This window comes from Acipenser ruthenus, chromosome 5, assembly GCF_902713425.1.
Source record: "Acipenser ruthenus chromosome 5, fAciRut3.2 maternal haplotype, whole genome shotgun sequence".
NCBI lineage: Eukaryota > Metazoa > Chordata > Actinopteri > Acipenseriformes > Acipenseridae > Acipenser > Acipenser ruthenus.
Genome location: NC_081193.1, coordinates 64,001,631 through 64,024,844, shown reverse-complemented (window position 1 = coordinate 64,024,844; position 23,214 = coordinate 64,001,631). Strand labels below are relative to the sequence as shown.

Genomic DNA, 23,214 nt, shown 5'->3' with positions numbered 1-23,214 from the left:
GGGAGCGTCTGCTTTAAAATTCCTGGTGTCTTACAGTATAACACTGTACATCCTTGACTATTCTTAACTTTGGTCCAAACAGCCCCCTGGCAACCTGTTTAAAAATGTGTAACCAGCCCTCTATTTTCAGTACGTGACTGTACAGTCTACATTAGGCTCTTTGTTTGCAGTGTTTATTTTTGAGGTGGGTACAAAATACCATAGTAAATTACTCCCCTTTTATAGTGTAATATTAGTTTTGAAAAAGAGAATAATGGGCAGCAATACAGTTTTGATAGGAAAGCAAATAATTTTGTATGTATTTTATATTAGAGTTTGGTGAAAGCACCTTAACACAGACACAAACAAACCTGTATTCCAGTAATTGCAATTAGAATTACTCAGGTGATTGCAAACGTCATAAAAATGTTAGCATACTGTTAAAAAAAATAACAAAAAAAAAATGAAGATTTGCACATGTTGTGACACATGCTTTTCTTACTTACTCCTACATTAGGAGATTGGTGAGTTGTTGCAGACCCGAGGAAAGGAAGTTGGAGTCACCACAGGCCGGAAGAGGAGATGTGGCTGGCTGGACATGGTGCTTTTGAAATATGCACACATGATCAATGGGTTTACTGCGTAAGTGAGTAAAGAAGCATAGTGCTATCAAGAGCCAAACCAGTGTACTGGGGGTGCTGAGTGAAGGGATGAGCTCAAAACCATAGCGTAGGTCACAGGAATTGCACAATATACTCTCGTAATAGCCTTCCATTCTGAATATAGATTAGACTTGGTATTCTATAGAATTTTATCTTGAATGGTTTCCCACAGTTTTATACTGCATAAACAGTGTTTTTGTCTTCTGTTTATCGCTATATTCTCTTACTGTCGATGGCATATCGTACTCTTATAGTACAACTTGTCAAAGTCTTATTTTCTGAAGTATATACATCACTGAAACCAAGGTTCCATTTTAAGATTAAGAAATAATATTATTTTCTATTTACCAAAAAAAGACTTTGTAAATAGAAAATGATATTTCTTAATCTTAAAATGGAACCTGTGTGTGTATATATATATATATATATATATATATATATATATATATATATATATATATATATATATAATACACCCTGATGTGCAAAAGTCTCAGACACATTCAAGAGTTACAATATATATATCGATGTTATGAGCATCAACAATTTACTCAAAGCCTCCACTAGTGTTTTCCACTATAAAACAACTTTAACTGTTATTAATACGGCATAGTTTGTGTAAGAAGAAACCAAGCTTGTCATTTAGCAATCTTTAATTCACATTGATCAGAATCTTCAAAAACTTGTGATCACGACAACTCAAAGTAAACTATACATGAGCAGCTAATATGAAGTGTTGTAGTAGCTAATCCATCACATTCACCCAGTTCTCAACAGGGGGCGCACGAAGCAATTCAAGGGGGGCACGAGGCTTTTGCACAGCAGTGTATATATTTCTAATCCAGGACTGGCAATGGAATGTGAAACAAGCAATGTGATTGGTCGAGCAAGGATCCAGCTGTCCATATATTGGATGGATATAGACAGTTGGGAGCCTCGTCACTCATTCTAAATCACTGCGCTGCCTCACAGAATTTAAAGTATCGGACGGTAGCCATCTTGCTTTTACAGAGTGACGTCAGACCCGGAAGGCAGTGGACACAGACAACTGTGTTGGGGTATGAAACACACTGATGCGACGGTATATTGTAAAATAAAAGGTTTAAACAGAAAACAAAACACTGAATAAAATAAACAGTGTGGTGGCCAAAACAGACAGACACTAACAAACGGGACAAACACTAAACACACAAGAAGTATCTGGGTCAGCACGGATAGCCATTGTTATTGATACTTTTTAATTACTCTCCTTCTCTCTCCTGTACCTCCTCACTGTACACCCAACCCCAAGTGAAATGAGTGAAACATTCACCCTTTTATGCAGTTGTACCGAGATTAGATCGCTAATCATTCGTTCAGTTGGAATCTCGGTACATCTGCACGTGAACTACTTTGTGCTCTTCCCGTGCTTCCATACAAATACCCACTTTAATCTGCACGTGAAGTGATTGTGCCATCCTCGTGTCTAAATACAAAGATACATTTTATAACACACATGCTACATAACCCCACATGATATCCTGTGCACCAATACATATACACCAACATTAATACAGCACATGCAACATATAAACATAAAATACACACAGGGGCGGGGCACACTGCCACACGAACAATTAAATAAAAAGGAAGATAGTAAAAAAAATACCAAATAATGTATTTTTAGTGGTTTGTAAACGCTACAGAAAAGCACAAAAAGACACTTCTGCGCGTTATCCACCCCTCTCAGACACAGACCTTGAAAAATTACTGAAATCCAAGACATTGTTTTATTTATTTTTATTCCTCCAGTCTGTTCTGCGCAAAGAGTGTGTCTGCATTGTCAGTGACAGGGAAAAAAATACCTCAACTGCCGTCTCAACTCCGCCCCCTGGTGTATCTTTTCAATGGCAATGTCCACAATATCAAAAATACAGATGTACTTGCTTTTGCATGGTCCAATAAAATTAATTTACTCAGCTTAACTTAGTCTGTAGTTCAAAGTTATAAATGGGATTACTTTATTGGTTTAAGGATATTTAATAAAAGAAACTAATATTTTTTTGCCCTAAACATGATTTATGCTTTTTTTTCTTCAAATCCAGTGTGACCTGTATTATAAATGCAATAAGGCCTTTCAGGGCATCCCTACACGTTGACTATACAGACTATTCAATGCATACAGACACCCGTCATGAAAAACCACATTTGTAGGTGAAAAACGCTAGAATAAAAGTCGCTAGATTTAAAAAATATGCAAACACTTGAAATTGTTAGTCCACTAAAATAAATGGCTTTACATAATCTCTGTAAGAAACTGGAGTGTCCAGTGTGAAAGCGTGGCACCCAAAGTATCACTATAGGATTAAAATGTTAAATGCATGCGTTACAAGCTCTTGAAGTGTTTAAAAAAAAAATAATAATAATAATAATACAAAATATAGATTGCAGTGTAATAGGGGCGATCGTTCAAATATATAGTAGGGCTTTTCTATGATAAGGGAAATATTATAGAGAAATATTTATATATATATAAATATATTTATATATATATATATATATATATATATATATATATATAAATAGGGCAGCTGGCTCTTTGAGCTAATATATATATATATATATATATATATATATATATATAATTACTGGAAACTATTTATAAACTACCTCAGTTATCGTGTGTTTTTGCTTTACCAAGGACGAACTGCAGAATGCTGGCTTGTTTGGGCTCATTTGAACGTGGCAGTTTTTTTTTTTTAGGTCGTCCAACAGGTCTCCATACACCCTGTTTTCTGTGAGAAGATGCTGAGTTGCTGAGGCTCTGCAGGGCTTTTTCTAGTTTTTGGTGGCATGTCTGATGAGTATTATTTCGTTTATGTTTTAACTGCGAGTGTCAACCTGCACTCATAGCCATTTTTGTTTAGTGGGAACCAGGAATATTCTTATGATGTAATATGAACAAGAGAGACCAGCAGGGTACAACGGTACCCCAACGTACTGCGTGGTGTCTCCTTTATTTAACCAGGAAATCTACCCATTGAGACCGTCACCAACATTTTCTAGGGGAAATAATTTAGAAATTACAAATACAACCAGCACAATAAAATGTGCGGTTCAAGCTTGATCAGCAGCATACAGAGATCAAAAAGCACAATAAATAGGATATCTATTTTTAAATGTGATTGTGGACTGAAATCATTTTTTTTTTATATATTCAAAATTATAAATATGTAGCTACAGTAAGCACTTCTTGGAAATGAACTGTTCATTGTGAAGAGAACATAAAAAAATGTCATCATATCCAGAAATTGCAAACTAACAAGAAAAATTGGTAGGCTTTACATACTACGTGCAAAAAAAAGCTGCAACGCAGCCTACTGATCCTGAATTTCTGTCTATACTAGTGGGTTTAATTTGTTGTTGTATTGTTGTTGTCTGTAGCAGAAGAGCTGCTCGTGTATTTTGAAAAGTGAAGGCGTGTTCCACACACAGCAGACTAGATGTACTTGTGTGTGATACTGGAACTCACATTAACAGTAGACAAGTAAGCACCCTTCTGTCCAATTTTAGAAAAAACAAAAAACAAAAAAAACTTCCATTCATTTTTAGTGCTTTGGACCATTATGCGGTTCAGTGACTAACTTTCTATTTAAACAATAACTGCACTCAGACACTCAATGCAATGTTGCCGAGGCCGGGATTGAAGTACGGTGTGCTGAAAGGCTCAAGACACAGCAAGGCAATTAACGAGTGTTAAAAAAATTAATCTCTAAAAACATTAACACGTTAATCGCAGAAGTATTAAACATTTTGCACATTTGGGGGACGCTTCTCGCACGCCCCTTGGATTGCTTTGCGCCCCCCTGTTGAGAACCACTGGATAAATGTGATGGATTAGTATGGCAAGCCAAATTATCATTTACAGATATCTCAAATGGCATTTTAAGATATCTTGAAATATTTAAAGATATCTGTAAAACATTTCCAGATATATCAAATTGAATTCCAGATATCTTTAATTGTGCAGTTTTTAAAATATCTAAAATTAATTTAAAGATATCTGTAAATCTATTTGAGATATCTAAAAATGAAATAAAAATATCTCAAATTGATTTACAGATACAGTGCCTTGCGAAAGTATTCGGCCCCCTTGAACTTTGCGACCTTTTGCCACATTTCAGGCTTCAAACATAAAGATATGAAACTGTAATTTTTTGTGAAGAATCAACAACAAGTGGGACACAATCATGAAGTGGAACGAAATTTATTGGATATTTCAAACTTTTTTAACAAATAAAAAACTGAAAAATTGGGTGTGCAAAATTATTCAGCCCCCTTAAGTTAATACTTTGTAGCGCCACCTTTTGCTGCGATTACAGCTGTAAGTCGCTTGGGGTATGTCTCTATCAGTTTTGCACATCGAGAGACTGAAATTTTTGCCCATTCCTCCTTGCAAAACAGCTCGAGCTCAGTGAGGTTGGATGGAGAGCATTTGTGAACAGCAGTTTTCAGTTCTTTCCACAGATTCTCGATTGGATTCAGGTCTGGACTTTAACTTGGCCATTCTAACACCTGGATATGTTTATTTGTGAACCATTCCATTGTAGATTTTGCTTTATGTTTTGGATCATTGTCTTGTTGGAAGACAAATCTCCGTCCCAGTCTCAGGTCTTTTGCAGACTCCATCAGGTTTTCTTCCAGATTGGTCCTGTATTTGGCTCCATCCATCTTCCCATCAATTTTAACCATCTTCCCTGTCCCTGCTGAAGAAAAGCAGGCCCAAACCATGATGCTGCCACCACCATGTTTGACAGTGGGGATGGTGTGTTCAGAGTGATGAGCTGTGTTGCTTTTACACCAAACATAACGTTTTGCATTGTTGCCAAAAAGTTCGATTTTGGTTTCATCTGACCAGAGCACCTTCTTCCACATGTTTGGTGTGTCTCCCAGGTGGCTTGTGGCAAACTGTAAACGACACTTTTTATGGATATCTTTAAGAAATGGCTTTCTTCTTGCCACTCTTCCATAAAGGCCAGATTTGTGCAGTATACGACTGATTGTTGTCCTATGGACAGAGTCTCCCACCTCAGCTGTAGATCTCTGCAGTTCATCCAGAGTGATCATGGGCCTCTTGGCTGCATCTCTGATCAGTCTTCTCCTTGTATGAGCTGAAAGTTTAGAGGGACGGCCAGGTCTTGGTAGATTTGCAGTGGTCTGATACTCCTTCCATTTCAATATTATCGCTTGCACAGTGCTCCTTGGGATGTTTAAAGCTTGGGAAATCTTTTTGTATCCAAATCCGGCTTTAAACTTCTCCACAACAGTATCTCGGACCTGCCTGGTGTGTTCCTTGTTCTTCATGATGCTCTCTGCGCTTTAAACGGACCTCTGAGCAGGTGCATTTATACGGAGACTTGATTACACACAGGTGGATTCTATTTATCATCATTAGTCATTTAGGTCAACATTGGATCAATCAGAGATCCTCACTGAACTTCTGGAGAGAGTTTGCTGCACTGAAAGTAAAGGGGCTGAATAATTTTGCACGCCCAATTTTTCAGTTTTTTATTTGTTAAAAAAGTTTGAAATATCCAATAAATTTCGTTCCACTTCATGATTGTGTCCCACTTGTTGTTGATTCTTCACAAAAAATTACAGTTTCATATCTTTATGTTTGAAGCCTGAAATGTGGCAAAAGGTCGCAAAGTTCAAGGGGGCCGAATACTTTCGCAAGGCACTGTATCTTGAAATAATATGGAAACCATATGGATTGTGCTAGCATGGCACGCCAAACTGTTATTTAGAGATATCTTAAAATGAGGGTTTTAAAGATATCTCTAAATCATTTAAAGATATTTCTAAATAACTTCCTCTTCATTTAAAGATATCTGTAAATCATTATTATTTGTTTATTTAGCAGACGCCTTTATCCAAGGCGACTTACAGAGACTAGGGTGTGTGAGCTATGCATCAGCTGCAGAGTCACTTACAATTACGTCTCACCCAAAAGACAGAGCACAAGGAGGTTAAGTGACTTGCTCAGGGTCACACAATGAGTCAGTGGCTGAGGTGGGATTTGAATCAGGGACCGCCTGGTTGCAAGCCCGTTTCTTTAACCACTGGACCACATACCATCCTGTTCATTTAAAGATATCTGTAAATCATTTGAACATCTCTTCAAATAACTTCCTGTTCATTTAGAGATATCTGAATCATTTAGAGATATCTCTAAATAACTTCCTGTTCATTTGAAGATATCTTTAAATAGACAGGAAGTCCATTGAAAACACAGAGCATTTTCACAGGAAGTCATTTCCAGATATCTCAAAATAGCTTCCTGTTCATTTGAAGATATCTTCAAATGATTTAGAGATATCTCTAAATAAAGTAAGTAAGTGCAAATTGTCTGGGATTGTAACAACAGTTGTATGTGGTCTTTGCTGTTTTATATTTTGATAATTAATGGTAGTCTTTGATGTCTTATAGTCTTCCTTGAGCTTAATCCATTTTTTTGCTTTATTTATTTTCATGAAATCATAGATATCTGCATTTAAATTGTGAATAAGGCGACAAGCTTGGTAGTATAAATCATTATTATTTAAGCATGTCTTGGAAGTTATTATATCATGGTCAAGTTTTTGTATTTTATATTGATAATTTTTGATAGTATGCCTCATGATACTTTTACTACATTTAAATAAAGTACTGTGCACTTGCCTGTAATACCCTCTATGGTTGTCGCTTGGATGGAAATTCATTCTGAAGCCTTTAGGAATGAGGTTTACTTTTAAACAGTTCTTAATGAAATTAATATGGTTGGTAAATCTTGTCTTGCTCCATGTTGATCTTGCAAGTTTGATATAAGTTGGAGTTATTCTTGGGTTCAAAAAAGCTTCTGATTCCTTAGATATTTTCCATAAATACAAACAAAAGCACTCTACTTGGACACCAGCCTCCGGAGCTTTTCAAGCCTTAGATTTTTTTATTGATAAATGTGAACGAGAAATAAGTCAAATTAATTTTCAACAACACACTAATCGTTTAAACTTGACAACAGATGAATATCATGCCTTAAGAATATACAGAAATGTAATGACATCATAATAAAACCTGCTGACAAAGGAGGAGCTGTAGTAGTTTGGAAAAAGGATCTATATATAGAAGAAGCATCTAAACAACTTTCTGACACTAACTTCTACACAAAAGTCCCAAATGATCTTACCCAACTGTTACAAACTACAGACACATCTACTATCCATTCTGCCATCCAGAATAACTTATTACCAAAATCTGCAGCTAATCTTATTGTTGAAAACCCTCGCTGTAGCCATTTTTATTTACTTCCTAAAATTCATAAGCCTACCAACCCAGGCCGTCCTATTGTGTCAGCATGTTCCTGCCCCACTGAAATAATTTCCAAGTTCCTTGATGATGTCTTCAGACCCATTGTGGAATGTCTACCTTCATACGTTAAAGACTCTAACCATTTTTTGCAAATAATAGATCATTTTTCTTTAAATGGTAACAGTGAAAATATAACTTTCTCCTCAATGGATGTCAAAAGCCTCTACACAATTATCCCCAACAGTGACGGTTTACAAGCACTAAAATACTTCCTTGATTAAACGGACAGTAAAAGAACCTGCAACCGATATTCTTCTGCAACTAGCCCAACTCGTCCTTTTCTTTGAATTGTTTCTCCTTTAATGGAGACTTTTATAAACAAGTTAGAGGTGTCAGTATGGGAACAAAAATGGGGCCCTCTTATGCCTTTATGTCTTTTTATGGGATGGGTCGAAAATAAAGTTTTTCAACAGTACAAGGGACATACACCAATGTTATACCTTAGATACATTGATGACATTTGGCATCTCTGATAACACTAATGAAGATTTAATGGATTTCATACATTTTATTGACCAGTTTCATCCAGCTCTAAAGTATACATGGAACATTTCTAAACAAATTTCTTTCATAGACATTACCATCACGGTTTCTAATTGTACCATCAATACTACAATTTTCTACAAAGAAACAGACTCTCATTCATATCTAAGATAGGACTCCTCACATCCCAAAGCTTGTCGCAACTCCATTCCATACTCCCAATTACTAAGAATGAGACACATTTGCAGTGATGATAGTGATTTTTTGAATAAAGCAAATCACATGTGTGCATTTTTCAGAAACTGTGGTTTTCCAGACACTATACTTAGAGAAGCTCAGTTAAGAGTATCGACAATAAACAGAAAGGATGCCTTGTACAAAACCAAAACACAGAATACCAACAATCATATTCCCCTTGTTCTTGCATATCATCCTATGACCAAAAAAGTACAACACATCATACAAAGAAATTTTAGCATTCTTCAAGATGATCCTTCTACAGCTCCTATTTTCAATAACCCTCCTCTAATGTCATACAGAAGAGACAAAAATCTGAGAGAGCATCTGGTCCACAGTAACATTCGACCCAATCTGGACAGTCTTAAGGGTACGTTTCCATGCAATAGGTCACGCTGTGCAACTTGTAAATACATTCACAGCAACACAGTAGTTAAGGGAGCAAAATCCTCATTTACTATCCATGATACTTTTACTTGCATTAGTAAAGGAATAGTATATTGCATTGGCTGCATCAAATGTAACAAGCTATATATTGGTGAAACAAAACAACGCTTGGCTGATCGCTTCGTGGAACATCTGAGATGTAAATGAATTAACACCTCTACCTTTCCTGTCGCCAGACATTTTAACAGAAATGACCACACTATAGAAGACATCGCAATTTGTGGGATGGTTCAATGCTATGGAATTAATGCTGTCAGGAAACAAAAGGAATGTGAACTTATTTTCAAACTAGGCACTTTGGAGCCATTTGGAATGAACATTCTATTCTGAGGTCATGATCATAATCATCATCATCATCATCATCATCGTCAACATTCTGGAATTTTGTTTAAAAGACTACTTGTTTGTTTTTTATCAACTTCTTAAAGCACTGTTTTTTGTATTCAGCCGATGAAGGACTTGTAGTCCGAAACGTCCTGATAATTGATTTGTAATCAATTGTTCTACCTTTTTAAGTACCTGAAATATCCTTTTCTTTTTTTCTTCTTTTTTCTTATTGTTCATTTTGGTACACAGCAGTTTTCCTTTTACTCAAACATTACCGCTATCTATTCTTCACTCTAATGGTATAGTAGACTGAACTATATATGAATAGCATCAACAGATTTAACTGGGCTGTGACAGGGCAGATCCTGTGTGACTGATGAAGGAATTCAATAAAATAACTGTCTACTTGTACTGGTAGTTGTGTGATGTGGACTAGTGTTTACACCACCACCTACCCCGGTCAACAGTGATATGTTTAGATGTTATTTGTGTAATGATGGGAAAAGTTCGCTAAACACCCGTCCTTCTTTTCTGTCTCAGCTTAGCTCTAACCAAGCTGGACATCCTAGATGTGTTTCCAGAAATAAAAGTTGGTGTTGCCTACAAGGTAGACGATGAATCAATACCTCACTTTCCAGGTAAAGAGAAAAAAACATTTTCTACAAGCCACTAATAACTTGGATTTAACCTAGTTACTAACTGTGTGTAATGTGCTTGTAAATAATAACAATATACTGACTGGATAGTGGGTGCCCGTGCAACTGGTTTGTTGAGTGCATAACAGCTAACTTTATCTTACTATGTCTGCCATAACCGCAGAGGAGTGTTGAGGAAAAAGATGAAGTTCGAGTGCTATTTCTTGATGTTATTGGCATTGATGCTAGTTTTGCTCTTGTCTTTTACTTTGTCTTCTTTCAGCCAATCAAGAGGTCTTAAACAAGGTAGCGGTTCAATATGTCACCCTCCCCGGCTGGAACACAGACACGACCAGTGCTAGGACGTTTGAGGAGCTGCCAGAAAACGCACAGAAATATGTTAGGTTTATTGAAGAACACCTTGATGTGCCTGGTAAGAGATTCGCCGTGGTAACTGTATGTGCAGGTTTTTTGGTGTATTGATTTATTATTATTATTACGTTTTTGTAATGCACTTAACTGAATGGCAAGTTGTCCAACCCACGTGATTTTAAATGAAAATGAAAACATGTGTTTGTTTTTTCCATAAATGAACCTACACCATAACTTAATATTATTATTGAGAGTATGTGATCAGGTGGGCTTGAGTGGCGTGTGTGGTGACGTCACGGACCAGGAAGAAGTGCAACAACTAAACGGGTACGGGGGCTAAAACTGAGCGCATTGGCACTCAGTGTTCTATTTATTAAACAAACAAAACAGTTAAACAAAAACCATAAAAAGAAAGGGCACGTTGGCCAAACAAAACAGACACTAAGCTTTCTTGTAAGGAGTACCTTTTTCGCTGGTCAGTAGCATTCGCTCATTCTCTCCTTCACCCTCCCTTGAGCGCAGAAAGCTGCAGGTTTTTATACAGGTGACCATCTCCAATTTTCTCCTTGACATATCATGCGCAGGAGTAGGCAGCAGCGGGGCTGGTAGGTGACGTATGTCACATAAAGAGACATAAGCCCGAAACACGCTCCTTGCAAAGGAACCGGCTCTTTTGTACGGTGGTATGCTTTAGTGCGAGAGATCCCAGGTTCACGCCCGCCCTCCACCTGTGTGTGGATTGCCTCACCCTGTGTGATGCGCCTGCCTGCGTTAACCAAGATCACTATAATATTATTAGTCTGATTTCATACAGCTGTATGATTAAAAAGAGGGCATATAAACTCATACTCTACAGAGTTTAAACTAACTGCGATTGAACGGTTGGAAAAGGACAGTAAGCTTTCAGAAATACTGATGGACTCCAGTGGTTCAAAATGCAAGATTCAGAGAAAAGAAAGTTTGACTTATACCAACAGAAAACAAAAGTAGCAGATAGGCCATGTGTTTTACTTGCAGATTTCTCCTGTAAATTTAAAAAGTATTTCTCTAAAGTGTGTGCAGTATATGTAAGCTACTGTATAGTATCATCATAGCGTGTCGATGCGGCACCATGATCTGTTTTTTGTTAATTGTGTAGTAAGTAGGCTACAGTAAAAAAAAAAAAAAAGCTTCAATTTAACATCATAACGTATTATTTCTGTATTGTACAGTAATGTGTCCAATGCAGCAGCATGATTTATTTTGTGTTAGTGGTAGCCTGTAAAGTAAAAAAGTGTGCTAGGTGTTCATTTGATTTTACTACTGTACTTTATAATATGACCATTGTACAGATTTAGATTTTATGTAATGTGTACAGAGAATACATTAGTGTTATTTCAGCACAATGATTGATACTTCAGACAGCCTGTCTTCCTGTCCAGTTTAGAGAGGGACTACTGTAGCCAAAACATGACAGTGGTTTGCATACCTCTGACAATTGGTTACACACAATCTCTGGGTAACAATCTGTGATGGTAAATCACGTCTAAAACCATTAATGACTACTGAAGTACACCTGTGGTTTTTTTTTTTCCTACACGTAAACATTAAAGACAGTTTTACTTGTAAAACGTATAGATATCGGTACATCATACATTTTTTAATACAAATTCAACCATAAAAAAATAACTGAAATTATAACCAGGGCTTGAAGTTTTTGGTTTTAACCGATAATAACCAAAAACAACCACCCCCGGAGACCTATTTAGAAGATGTTAAATAATGTCAATCGATCACTACTATCTTTCTACATAAAGAAAACGGCTTTCAGAAGACGGGCAGTGTGCAAAGACTGCAACTGAGCAGTCATCTATTTTGTGCATTACTTAATATATAAAATAGTCATTTTTTCGTAAGGAACAAGTCACAGCGGCAGAAGTGAAAAAATCTTGCTAAAAATGTACATTTTTTGGAAGATTCAAAGCAACAAGACAACGTTTTATAACTCAAATCAGATGTTACATAAATAAAATGCAATGACAGACTAAACACATGGCCTACTTTGCGGCGTCCTTAGATGTCTTTTTAAAATAATAAAATACATTTTATAATCTTCGGCACTAAAATGCTTTCATTCTATTTGACACGTCTAATAGGTCTAGTATTAACAAACTGAACAGTTGTATAAATGCCATTGCAGTCTACTATTTGCAATTATGTTTTAAAAAACGACAAGCATTTAAATGTTTGCAACAACTATATATAAAAATGAGGGGTGCACCGATAAAGATTTTCTTGGCCGATACCGATAGCAGATGGTTATCTACCCATATCGGCCGATACCAATAATAATAGATAAGCAGGTAAGGTATTGTAAACTACTAGAAGGCATAGTGCCTATATTGAAACTGTTTTTTTTTTTTTTTATTATACATTTAAAAAAACGAACAGATATCGTTTACTTCTTGTATTTATGACAAAAATGAAAGGTATTGCTTACTTGTTGCATTTGCTTCAGAAAATGAATACAAAGAATAACTAGTATTATATTGTGTGCTTGACAACAATTTATAAATTTAGTCACACAAATAACATTTTGCATTTGTACTAGTAAAAAAAACTTCTGTAGAAAAAAATATATAATGTGAAATTAACTTTTATAGCCACTTGCTGTCAAACATTGCGTATTATAACTGTACAGTAAAAAAGAGAAATGTAGCCTATGCAATGTGAACTACAATAACTTTTTTTACATCTTTATTTTAATCATACACTGCTTAAAAATGTAGCACAACTTAAATTGTTCATTTAATTAAAAAAAATAAATTCATTTAAAATTTACAAAATTCAGTCAAACTTGAATTTGTTACTTAACAAAAGACAGCAGAGTAATCAATTCTGCTTCAAAATGCCGGTGTAACGTCAGAAAATGCACCCCCGTCAGAAAATGCAACCCTGTCAGAAAATGCACCCCCGTCAGAAAATGAAACCCCATCAGAAAATGCAATAACAAAACATTTTAAAAATATATCGTTCAAAATATTAAAATAGTATAAAGTTAATTTTTCAAAATGCTAGTGGTTTTTATTTGTGTTTAAGCACTCAAGCAGCAAAAGAAGATAGTTGCTACACAACTCTTGTAAACGTTAATGATTAACAGAAACACTTTGAATACCTGAACAAATCAACTAATTAACCCAGTTTGAAAAAAATATTTTACTTAAGGTAAAAAAGTCAATTTTCTAATACATAACTCAATAACAATGTTATATTAAAAATAATATTACAGTTGTGTAGACGTCTTTCATATATTGACTCTAACAAAATAACATATGTCTCTGTAAATATGAAAGGATCATAAATAAGGGAATGTTTAAACAGAAAAATGTGTGATTTTTTCCGTGATGTCTGTGAAATGGGTGGAGATTTGTGACGCATGCCAAAATGAAACTGCCCGATTTTGGTTTAATAATGATCGGCACCAAAGCTGCCAAATAACTTCTCATGATCTTACTACCAAGAACTCAAGTCAGTAGGTGATCAATTTGTTCATTTCGAGAATATTTTAATTAGTTTAGGTGCTGTGACGAGACTGCTTTCCAACGGAACACGGAACACTAGTGGACTCTGTAAGAGTAGATGGAATGCATGCGCATTGAATGAAAAGCAGATAAAATAAGTCCCGGTACCCAGTACGGGCATCAAAATAAGTCACGGTGCTGAGTACTGGCAGAATTACACCCCTGCCGTCCAGTAATTTTTTTTTAATGGCTGGAAATTACAGCTATCTTTTATGCATATGGGCCTGTATATCTAACTTATAGTTCTACATACACTGCTTGGCTACTTTATTCAGACCTGTACCTAATATAATGTTGGACCACCATTTGCCCTGATCATAGCCTTGACATGACATGGAATGTCTCCACTTTGTGCGGAAATGTATCTCAAGGGATGTTAATCCATTCAGTCAGTAATATTTCACACAATTGGTTCAGAGAGGTAGGCAGGTGGTCACGATGAGTGCAGCTTTCAAACATGATTAATTGGATAGAATTGGAAGATTCCTGAAGTCTGTCATGCTCCTAAAACCACTCAATTCTTGTCGATTTAGTGTCTTGGAACTAGCTGTCGTCATCAGGTACAAGTACAGCACTGTCGAGTAGCTTTCTTCTGTAAACTACGGAATTAGTTCAGCCTTCCAGAGTAATCAAGAGACCCAGAGTATACCTGGAGAACATGCTGGTTGAAATTCAATCGGGTAGACCAATCCCAATAAAGTGGTCAGGCAAGCTATATCAAGAGAACTGCTTTCCAAGGCAAAGAAAATTGATATAGGAATTATTTAGTACATTCAGTATCTGTCAGCCTAGCTGCATTTTCACATGTGCATGTGGTCAAAGGTCATGGTGATTTACTTTTGCATGATACTGGTAGCTCTATTTGTGTATTTACAACCCTGGAAGTGGTTGTATGTCACTGATGTTCCTATAAGTAAAAATTGTAAGAATCTTGCATGCTTCTTAACACTTAAAAAAAATAAAAATTATGCACTGTATCAATCCATGTTTTTTTTAATTTTATTTATTAGTCAAGTGGATCGGTGTGGGCAAGTCTCGAGAGTCAATGATCCAGCTGTATTGAAGAAGGTGGCACCCAGGGTGAAGGCACTCATCAGCAGCTGCTTTGGGATCTGCAAAGAGAGAAGAGGGGCAGGAGAACACAGACAAATGTTGCATGTAGACATTTTGGCAGATTGGACTTTCTAGCATTCATTAGCAACAGAATCCTATAGCGCAATACCATTGATCCATAGGAGTGCTACTCATGTATCCACAGCACACTCCTTTTTCATATATACAGAAATCTTTTTTTTTTTTTTTTGCCGGAATAAACATCATAATCTGTAATACTGTATTCAGCATTCATTGTTCTTGAAATGATGACCCATGCTCTTAAAATGTTTTTTAAAGGGTTGTATATTCAGTTATCGGAATTCATAGGTCTCTGACATAAATGCCAAATAACCATTGCAGAAAAATCCCTTTCTGTAATAAATTGGTCACAGTTGCTTTATATTTTGGGCTTTTATTACTATTCCATAAATAAAATAAAATGGTACTTGAAAAACATTGAATTGTGAAACGAACCTCTTAACACTAGCTAATTTATCACAGAGCAATCCACAGCCTTTACTGGGTAAAAGGCTCATCCTAGCTTTGGATTTACTTTCATTTAAAATCCTCTCTAGCTGTCTAGCACACACAAGTTACTAAGCAACTGAAAACATTACGAGTACAACTTATAAGTTAATCAGCCTTATTTTGTAGTTTAATACTCATGGCTTTTAGCACTAGTAATGGGCTTCAGACCATGTTTTTCCAATGACTGGACTTGTCTCCTACTGCTCTATTAGGGCAGTTGTAGTCTGAGGGCACATGAACAAATTTTACGTGGTGTGACAGGGTATCCCCCAGCACCCCTGGGTGTATTTTATTTATTTTGTAGGGTTTGGGTTATGTAGCACGGGTGATTTAAAGTGTATGTTTGTATGTGGGCACGGGTGGGTCACAAAATAGTTCACGTGCAGACTGTGGTCAGATTGAATGATTAGCTATCAAGTCCCAGCACAGCTGCTTAAAAGCATCACAAATTTCTTACTCAGGGCTGGTGTTCAGCAGTGGAACAAAAGACAAAGAGATCTAGAAAGGTACATTTAAAATAACAATTGCTGTGCATGCTGGTTTTACACCAGCATGCTACTTGTTGCTTTATTTTACCTTTTGTTTTGTGAGAAGTGTTTTGTTTTGATTAATCTTTTTATTTTTAATAAATCCGCGCAGCAGCGCTTCACTCAGTACTTGTCACCTGTGTATTTCCTGGTCTGACCTCACCTGCAAGCCATCTTGCCAAATATTGTGTCAGTGCATGAGATAACAGCGCCTCCACAGACTCAGGCCAGGAGAAGTACTGCGGATTCACAGTTTTGTTTGGAAAGGATGTTTTTTGTTGGTTTTGTGTTTGGAAGTGAAGAATGGTAGAAATGAAGAGGGGAGAGTACATGGAGCGGTGGCATGACCATCAGCGGCAGCTGAAAGCCGAAGGGGCTCCGTGGTGCCTTGCATGCCTGGAGCATGGGCACCTCCCAGACGTGTGCCCCTTGGAAGAACCCTCTTTATGCAGGCCTTCCATCAGGGTGAGGTGGAATATAATTTTTCTCAGGATCTCGAGAAAAACATTCCAAGGACACTGTGTGCTACAAGGATCAAGCCATGGTAATCAGCGGATTGAGAGTTGGTGGGGCATCGTGGCAAAGTGGTTTACAGTGTGCAGGTGAAGAGGTGATACAGTGGAAGTGATTGGCATTTTCTTTTAATCGATTAAGCACATCTGTTTGCTATAATATGCAATTGTTGTGAAAGACAACTAAAAGTAACACTTGGTATTAATGCTATTTTTTGCAAGCATTTATTAATGACACCTAATGTTTTATAGGCAACTTTAACAATTTGACAATAAATGAAAATGTTTACTTGCATGTAATCTGAAGTCTTTTAATATAATACATAAAATACTGTGCCATGCATTACTGTAAATTAGCAGCTGTACTACAACCGATACTGTGTTTGATATGTTGGGCCGTTTTTTGTATGAACTTTAAACTAACAGGCAGGGGCGCTGGGGGTGCATGGCTTCCATAATATACAGGGGTTACAGTTTTGTTCAATGGCTTTCAGCACCCCCACTATAAAAATTGTTCCAACGCCTCTGCTAACAGGTAATTTTATTTAATTGAGTGCTATTTTATTTTATTGTAATTTAGTTAAGACTTAGACTTAGGCTAGAGCTGTAAATATACTGCTATGGTACAGATTTAAATTAATAGAGTACATTGTTAAAAAGAAAAATCAACTCACTTGCGACTCAGACGATAAGATAAACTCGTAGTATTGCTGTGAAAGGAAAGCCCCTAAGAGCAAACCTTGCAAGTTGTCTTTTCCTTCCTTCTGAGCCAGTGGTTCCCAAACCTTTTTTTGCTGCGCCACCTTCAGAGAAAACAATAAAATAAACAATAAAATAAAATTATAATTAGGTCTTCTGATTTTTGGTTTTAACCGATAAAACCCGATAAAACACCCCGATACAAAAAAATGTAATCGGTGGAGAGCCAATAAACACCAGAAAACACAGGAAAAGTGTGGAAATGGTTAATCTATTCACGTTGACTTTACCCTTTTCCCATTAAAAAATAAAACCTACTACAAAAATAATAATAAATTCATTTCCCAGTGCTACTGGGCAATGTCCCGCCTTATCTATCATTGTGTCGTTATACTTTAAATCCGCCCCAACTACTGAGTGACAGCACATTCCTACATTTCTATTGGAGACTCCGCTTGCGAGATTTAAAACAAGATTACAATCAGGATGGAGGCTTGTTAGCGTGATTTAAAACTGTATTACAGTTATGATACGGAGGATTTAAAACAGAATTGTGGCAAAATGTACAAAAATGTCTACACACAAAAACCACGGAAGAATGTGTCCGTGACCATAGTGATTTCGTTGTGGAAGACAGCAAAGGAAAAAAGGTACAACTTAAGTGTGCAAGTACTGTTGAGTTACTATACATATTTTGACACACAAAAAAAAGCTAAAGCATTTTGGAAAGTAAACGAAAACACAAATTTCATACAGTATATCAAAAACGAATGCCTCGAAAAAAACGATTTACATAAAACTCGAAAACAGCTAAAAATAATAAGCCCTAGTTATAATATATATTTAAGATGGATACACCTTAATACAATCACTATTCGTAATTGTATTAACAACAATACAAAAAACTAGTCACTTAATTGTTGCGCTCTCGTTTTCTCGTTCTTCATTCCACTTGAGAAAGTATGGACATGGAGCATTTAAAAGCCCAGTTAATTGTTTCACAGCAAAACCCTATAAATGAAACCGATTTTTCAAATGAAGGAGGGCCGGGCAATAGAGGCACTGAGCTACAATAGGTCTGAAATGACACAAACTCTGTGGACGGGGGTTGGTCAGATTAAACGTGATCCATGCCTGGATAGTCAATAGTCAATCATCCTGGAGACCCACTGAGTCTGCCATTTAAAGTGGAGCTTTTACAATCGCCAGGAAGTAAGAAAAATGTATTTTCCAGTCAGGTCTTGGCGCCCTAATAACATCTGTTCTGAGCTATAGCAAAATGTTGGGTATAGCTCTCTGTAACCCGTTTGCCATCGTCTTTTGAAGTACTCTCTGCAATCTTTATAGATTTCTTTCTCACGCACTACTTTTTGCTACAGCACTTGGGTAGACTAGATTAATTGATCAATGTTTTTTTTAATTGCTGAACACCCACAGGCATGATTAATTGATTACTCTTTAATCGATTAAAACACCTAGTAGTACTATATCTGAGATAACATTTTGTAGGAAAATTGGGAGGTATTATGAGAAACGTGATATCCCAGTAGGAAATATTTAAAGGGTTTTCTGAACTCGTGTTAGGTAATGTATTTTTCATCTTTCTTTTAACCTATTGCAGTTATTTTTTGTGAGCATGTGGAACAGGCATTACATCCATTCAACTTGCAATGAAAACTTAACATGCAATGCAAACCCTTTCTGATGTACAGTCTGCCTGAATTTTATGATACAAGGGACTAACTGTTCTGTGTTCACCATGAGCGAGTTGAAGTCTCTTCAAGCTGATTTGAACATCAGAATTTCCTTGTGACACGGATATGTTTGAACTGTGGGTCATGGTCATGGAAGAACATCATTTACAACCTCCTGAGACTGCTTCAAAAGTAGTGGTGCTCTACAAAGATCTGAGACCTCAAGTAAGGTCAGTTCTGTAAGTGTATCCATTAATTACCTGTCAGCCCAGGTAGAGAGACATCAGCATATAAGGCAGTGGTGCACATACCACCTTAGCAGCCATATCATAGCTACGGGGCCTGGTAGCCAAGGGAGCCTGAGAGTAAGGTAATAAATAAATATATACTGATTGCGGAAGCGCATTGCTGCAACCCCAGCCCAAATTCTAAAGTAAACTCTTAACTGATTGGTCAAAGGTCAAGAGACTGATAAAGGCCAAACAACATTGCTATGAGTACTTTTGACTTTGGTTGCTAAGGAACTATATAACTGTAAGTGCGGACATTTTTCAGTAAAACCAGAGAAAGCTTGAAACAAACAGACAGGCAGTGTGTCTCAATATCGACACCAAAGTGAAGCTCAGAAGAGGAAAACATGTTAAATGTTGGGCGTGACAGCATTGAAACACAAAAATAAGCAAGGGACACCCAAAAGTCTGAGCCCGATCCAACGGCAAATACAAGCTGCGAAAAAAATTAAGTGTATAGAAGGACTGATGAACAAGTAACCATATGAAAGAGTAATAGAAAATGATGCTGCTGAAGTTCTGATTGATAATTTCCTGTGACAGAGAGTAAATGAATCCTAGTCAACAATCTCCCTCCCGACGCGTGGTATAACAGGAACAGTGTGCCCCGGACTGGATGGTTTGGTAGTTCATTCCAGGGTCAGTTGGAAGTTGGCCATCCAGAAAGGGGGCAGAGTCACAATACCAGAAGTCATCGCCTTATGCGGTAGGCGATGTGTCGGTCATGGATGGGGGGATACGTGATTGCACTCGCTACCGAAGGGGGCGGGACTGAGGGTATATCAGGGGCAAAGCAGTCTGTTCCTTTGTTACGGTTGAGAAAAGACCTGTAAAGGATGGACCGAGTAAAATTAACCGTGAGTGTTTTGTATTGCATCTGTCTGTCTATTAACTGTCACATTTTGTAATTCATAGAAGACTAAATCTGGGAGCTGTCGCTATCAGCCAGCGTCAACCCCAGACTACACTGCACCACTGTTTCACTGTTGTTGTATAATTCACCACTTGCACAAGGAGCATTGACTGTTGGAATTCGTGACCTTGTCTGTGTATATTGTGTGTTATTATTATTTTGGGACTGAACCCTGTGGTTTTGACTGGGCTTTTCACATCGCTGTGTATATATAGTCAGTCTTATTATTTAAGCAAAGAATAAAGCTTCGTTTTCACCATTTAACTGTTGTTGGATTTTGTTATTACTGAGCACTGCATCACCTCTGCACTGCACACTGCAAACCACAATATCCAACAGACAGGGCTGTAGTGAAGAAATTAAGCTGACAAATGGTTTTTGATTCAAAAACACTTTATGTACAAGAAAGGTATACCTCCAATACAATCATATAAGCACAAGATTTAAACTGACTTTAGACAAGGCCGCAGTACAGCTCAGTCCATATGTTTGTATAAGAAAGCATGGATATCCATAGAGTCAAATCGATGTTTGGCATTTATACCTTTGTAAGCAATTGTTGACTCCACTCCCATTTGTCTTACTTCTGTCCAATGATAGGGGTTTCCACTCTATCATTGCACATTCCCGCTGCGGGGGAAAAGGAGGGTTGAATACCACGTTGTACCTAGCAGGGCGCACCCATCTTGTCTTTCAGTTCCCTTCCCCCATCTCACACTATCTCTGGTAATATCCTGCCTTTGGCATTTAGCTCCAACACTTATCTGTGACTTTCAGTCGTGTTAGGCTATGCAAAACTACACGTAGCTGGTTTTGCTGATGAGAAATGAAAGAACTCGAAACTTACACAATACTGTATAGAAACTTAATATAAAAGCATATTAAAGCAACTGAATTAGTAAAACTTATAATTAATAACATAATTAATACCTCATGCAGAAAGCCATCACTACTGGCTACCTTTCCTATTAATAATAGTAATCACCAAGTGAAGCGGTTTATAATAGATCATGGATCTTTCTTACATTCTTAACCATTCCTGTCACTGTTGCCGTTGCTGAGAGAGAATTTTTCTAAACTTAAGCCGATTAAACTAAAAACATATACCAGAAGTAGCATGTGTCAAGAAAAGCACCTTTCACACTAGCACTTCTGCCGGGGTCACAATCTCGTGTAGTGTGAAACCATGTACCTGGTAGCTGCATCCGGGGCATTGATATGCGCGTTGTATAGTTACTTCTGTCACCCAAGTCGACCCTGCTTTATCAAAAGCAGTATGAAATCACGTAACAGACCCATGACACCGAGTCCTGACCCGGGTAGGTTCCGACCCTGGTAGAGCATGCCAGTCTGAAAGGGGCTTAAGTAATATAAATGAAATTATTGGATAGGGATGAAAGGGGGATCTGTGGTCTTTTACATCTCCGTTTTAGAAAATGCACTGCTGATATATTTTTGCGTTTTATAAAAGTTTCTGCGTGTAACACCGAATTCTGCATAAACGCGACCTCTGGTGATGGCATTTCTGTATTAGTTGCCTTTTATACCCTTTTTCCTCACTGCATTCATTATTATTTCCAATACTGTATATATTTAAGTTTTGACTGACCCAGTATTGCAGGACACTATAACATGTTTTGAAATTGTAGAATTCAGCGTAGTACAATACAATACAAATTTCACTTATATAGCGAGCTTCATGCAAGCATCCCAGGGCGCTTTACAAAAAATAAAGCCTGCGTCTAATATATAGTCCAGCTACAAATAAACCCAAACAAATATGTTTTCATACGTAGTAGGCAAGAGTTTCTGTAGTTAAGGACTTTGCAATTAAAGTGAAGGTTGCATCAATTAACAGTTTACAGCCAGCAACAGTTGGCTTAAAGAAATTACATTTCAAATGCAAAGGGAGTATTTAAATATATATATATATATATATATATATATATATATATATATATATATATATATATATATATATATATATTGTGAGACAGCAGGGAGGGGGTTAAAACCTCTCTGCAGTAAAAACATGTGCGGAATGCACATTTGTCTGGGTTAATTGTTTTCTGTTAATTGTTTTATTATTAATGATCATCCGCACCTGGGCGTTATTGGGGAATTAGACCCAGGTGCAGGGTTTATAAGGAGAACAGTCAGTCTGCTCTATGCTGCTGAGTAGAAGGAGGCAGAAGAGGTGCTCTGTCTCCGAGTAGCCAGAGAGAAAAAGTAAGTGCGGTGTCAAACCTGTGTGTTGAAGTTTGTGGTTTTGGGAAGGACGGGAAAACAGCGTAGCTGTCCCGCGTTAGTCAGGGTGTTCCTGAGAGTTGAGTTAGTGCTCCAAGAGGTGTTAGGTGTTTATTTTGTGTATTTTGTTTGATTTTTGTGTTTATTAAAAATAGCGCACCAGCGCTTAAAACTCCATTTCATTGTTCTGGGTCGTATTTTTAAAGGGGCACGAACCCGAGTGAGTTGTGCTTTGTCACAATATATATATATATATATATATATATATATATATATATATATATATATATATACAGCTCTGGAAAAAATTAAGAGACCACTGCAAAATTATCAGTTTCTCTGGTTTTACTATTTATAGGTATGTGTTTGGGTAAAATGAACATTTTTGTTTTATTCTATAAACTACTGACAACATTTCTCCCAAATTCCAAATAAAAATATTATCATTTAGAGCATTTATTTGCAGAAAATGACAACTGGTCAAAATAACAAAAAAGATGCAGTGTTGTGAGACCTCGAATAATGCAAAGAAAATAAGTTCATATTCATTTTTAAACAACACAATACTAATGTTTTAACTTAGGAAGAGTTCAGAAATCAATATTTAGAAGGAAGCAAGTT

The 23,214-nt window shown here is 36.9% G+C and overlaps 1 protein-coding gene across 1 annotated transcript in view; it reads left to right on the top strand.

The window, feature by feature from the left end:
• The window catches only part of LOC117402529 (adenylosuccinate synthetase isozyme 2-like), a 78,256-nt gene extending 61,892 nt beyond the window's left edge, over positions 1-16,364 (top strand). Inside the window, exons 10-13 of the mRNA XM_034003767.3 lie at positions 497-621; positions 10,062-10,159; positions 10,440-10,589; positions 15,099-16,364. Coding sequence (XP_033859658.2) covers positions 497-621; positions 10,062-10,159; positions 10,440-10,589; positions 15,099-15,151 — 426 coding nt within the window. The 3' untranslated portion in view covers positions 15,152-16,364. The remainder of the gene's footprint in view (positions 1-496; positions 622-10,061; positions 10,160-10,439; positions 10,590-15,098) is intronic.
• The last annotated feature ends 6,850 nt before the right edge of the window (positions 16,365-23,214 follow it).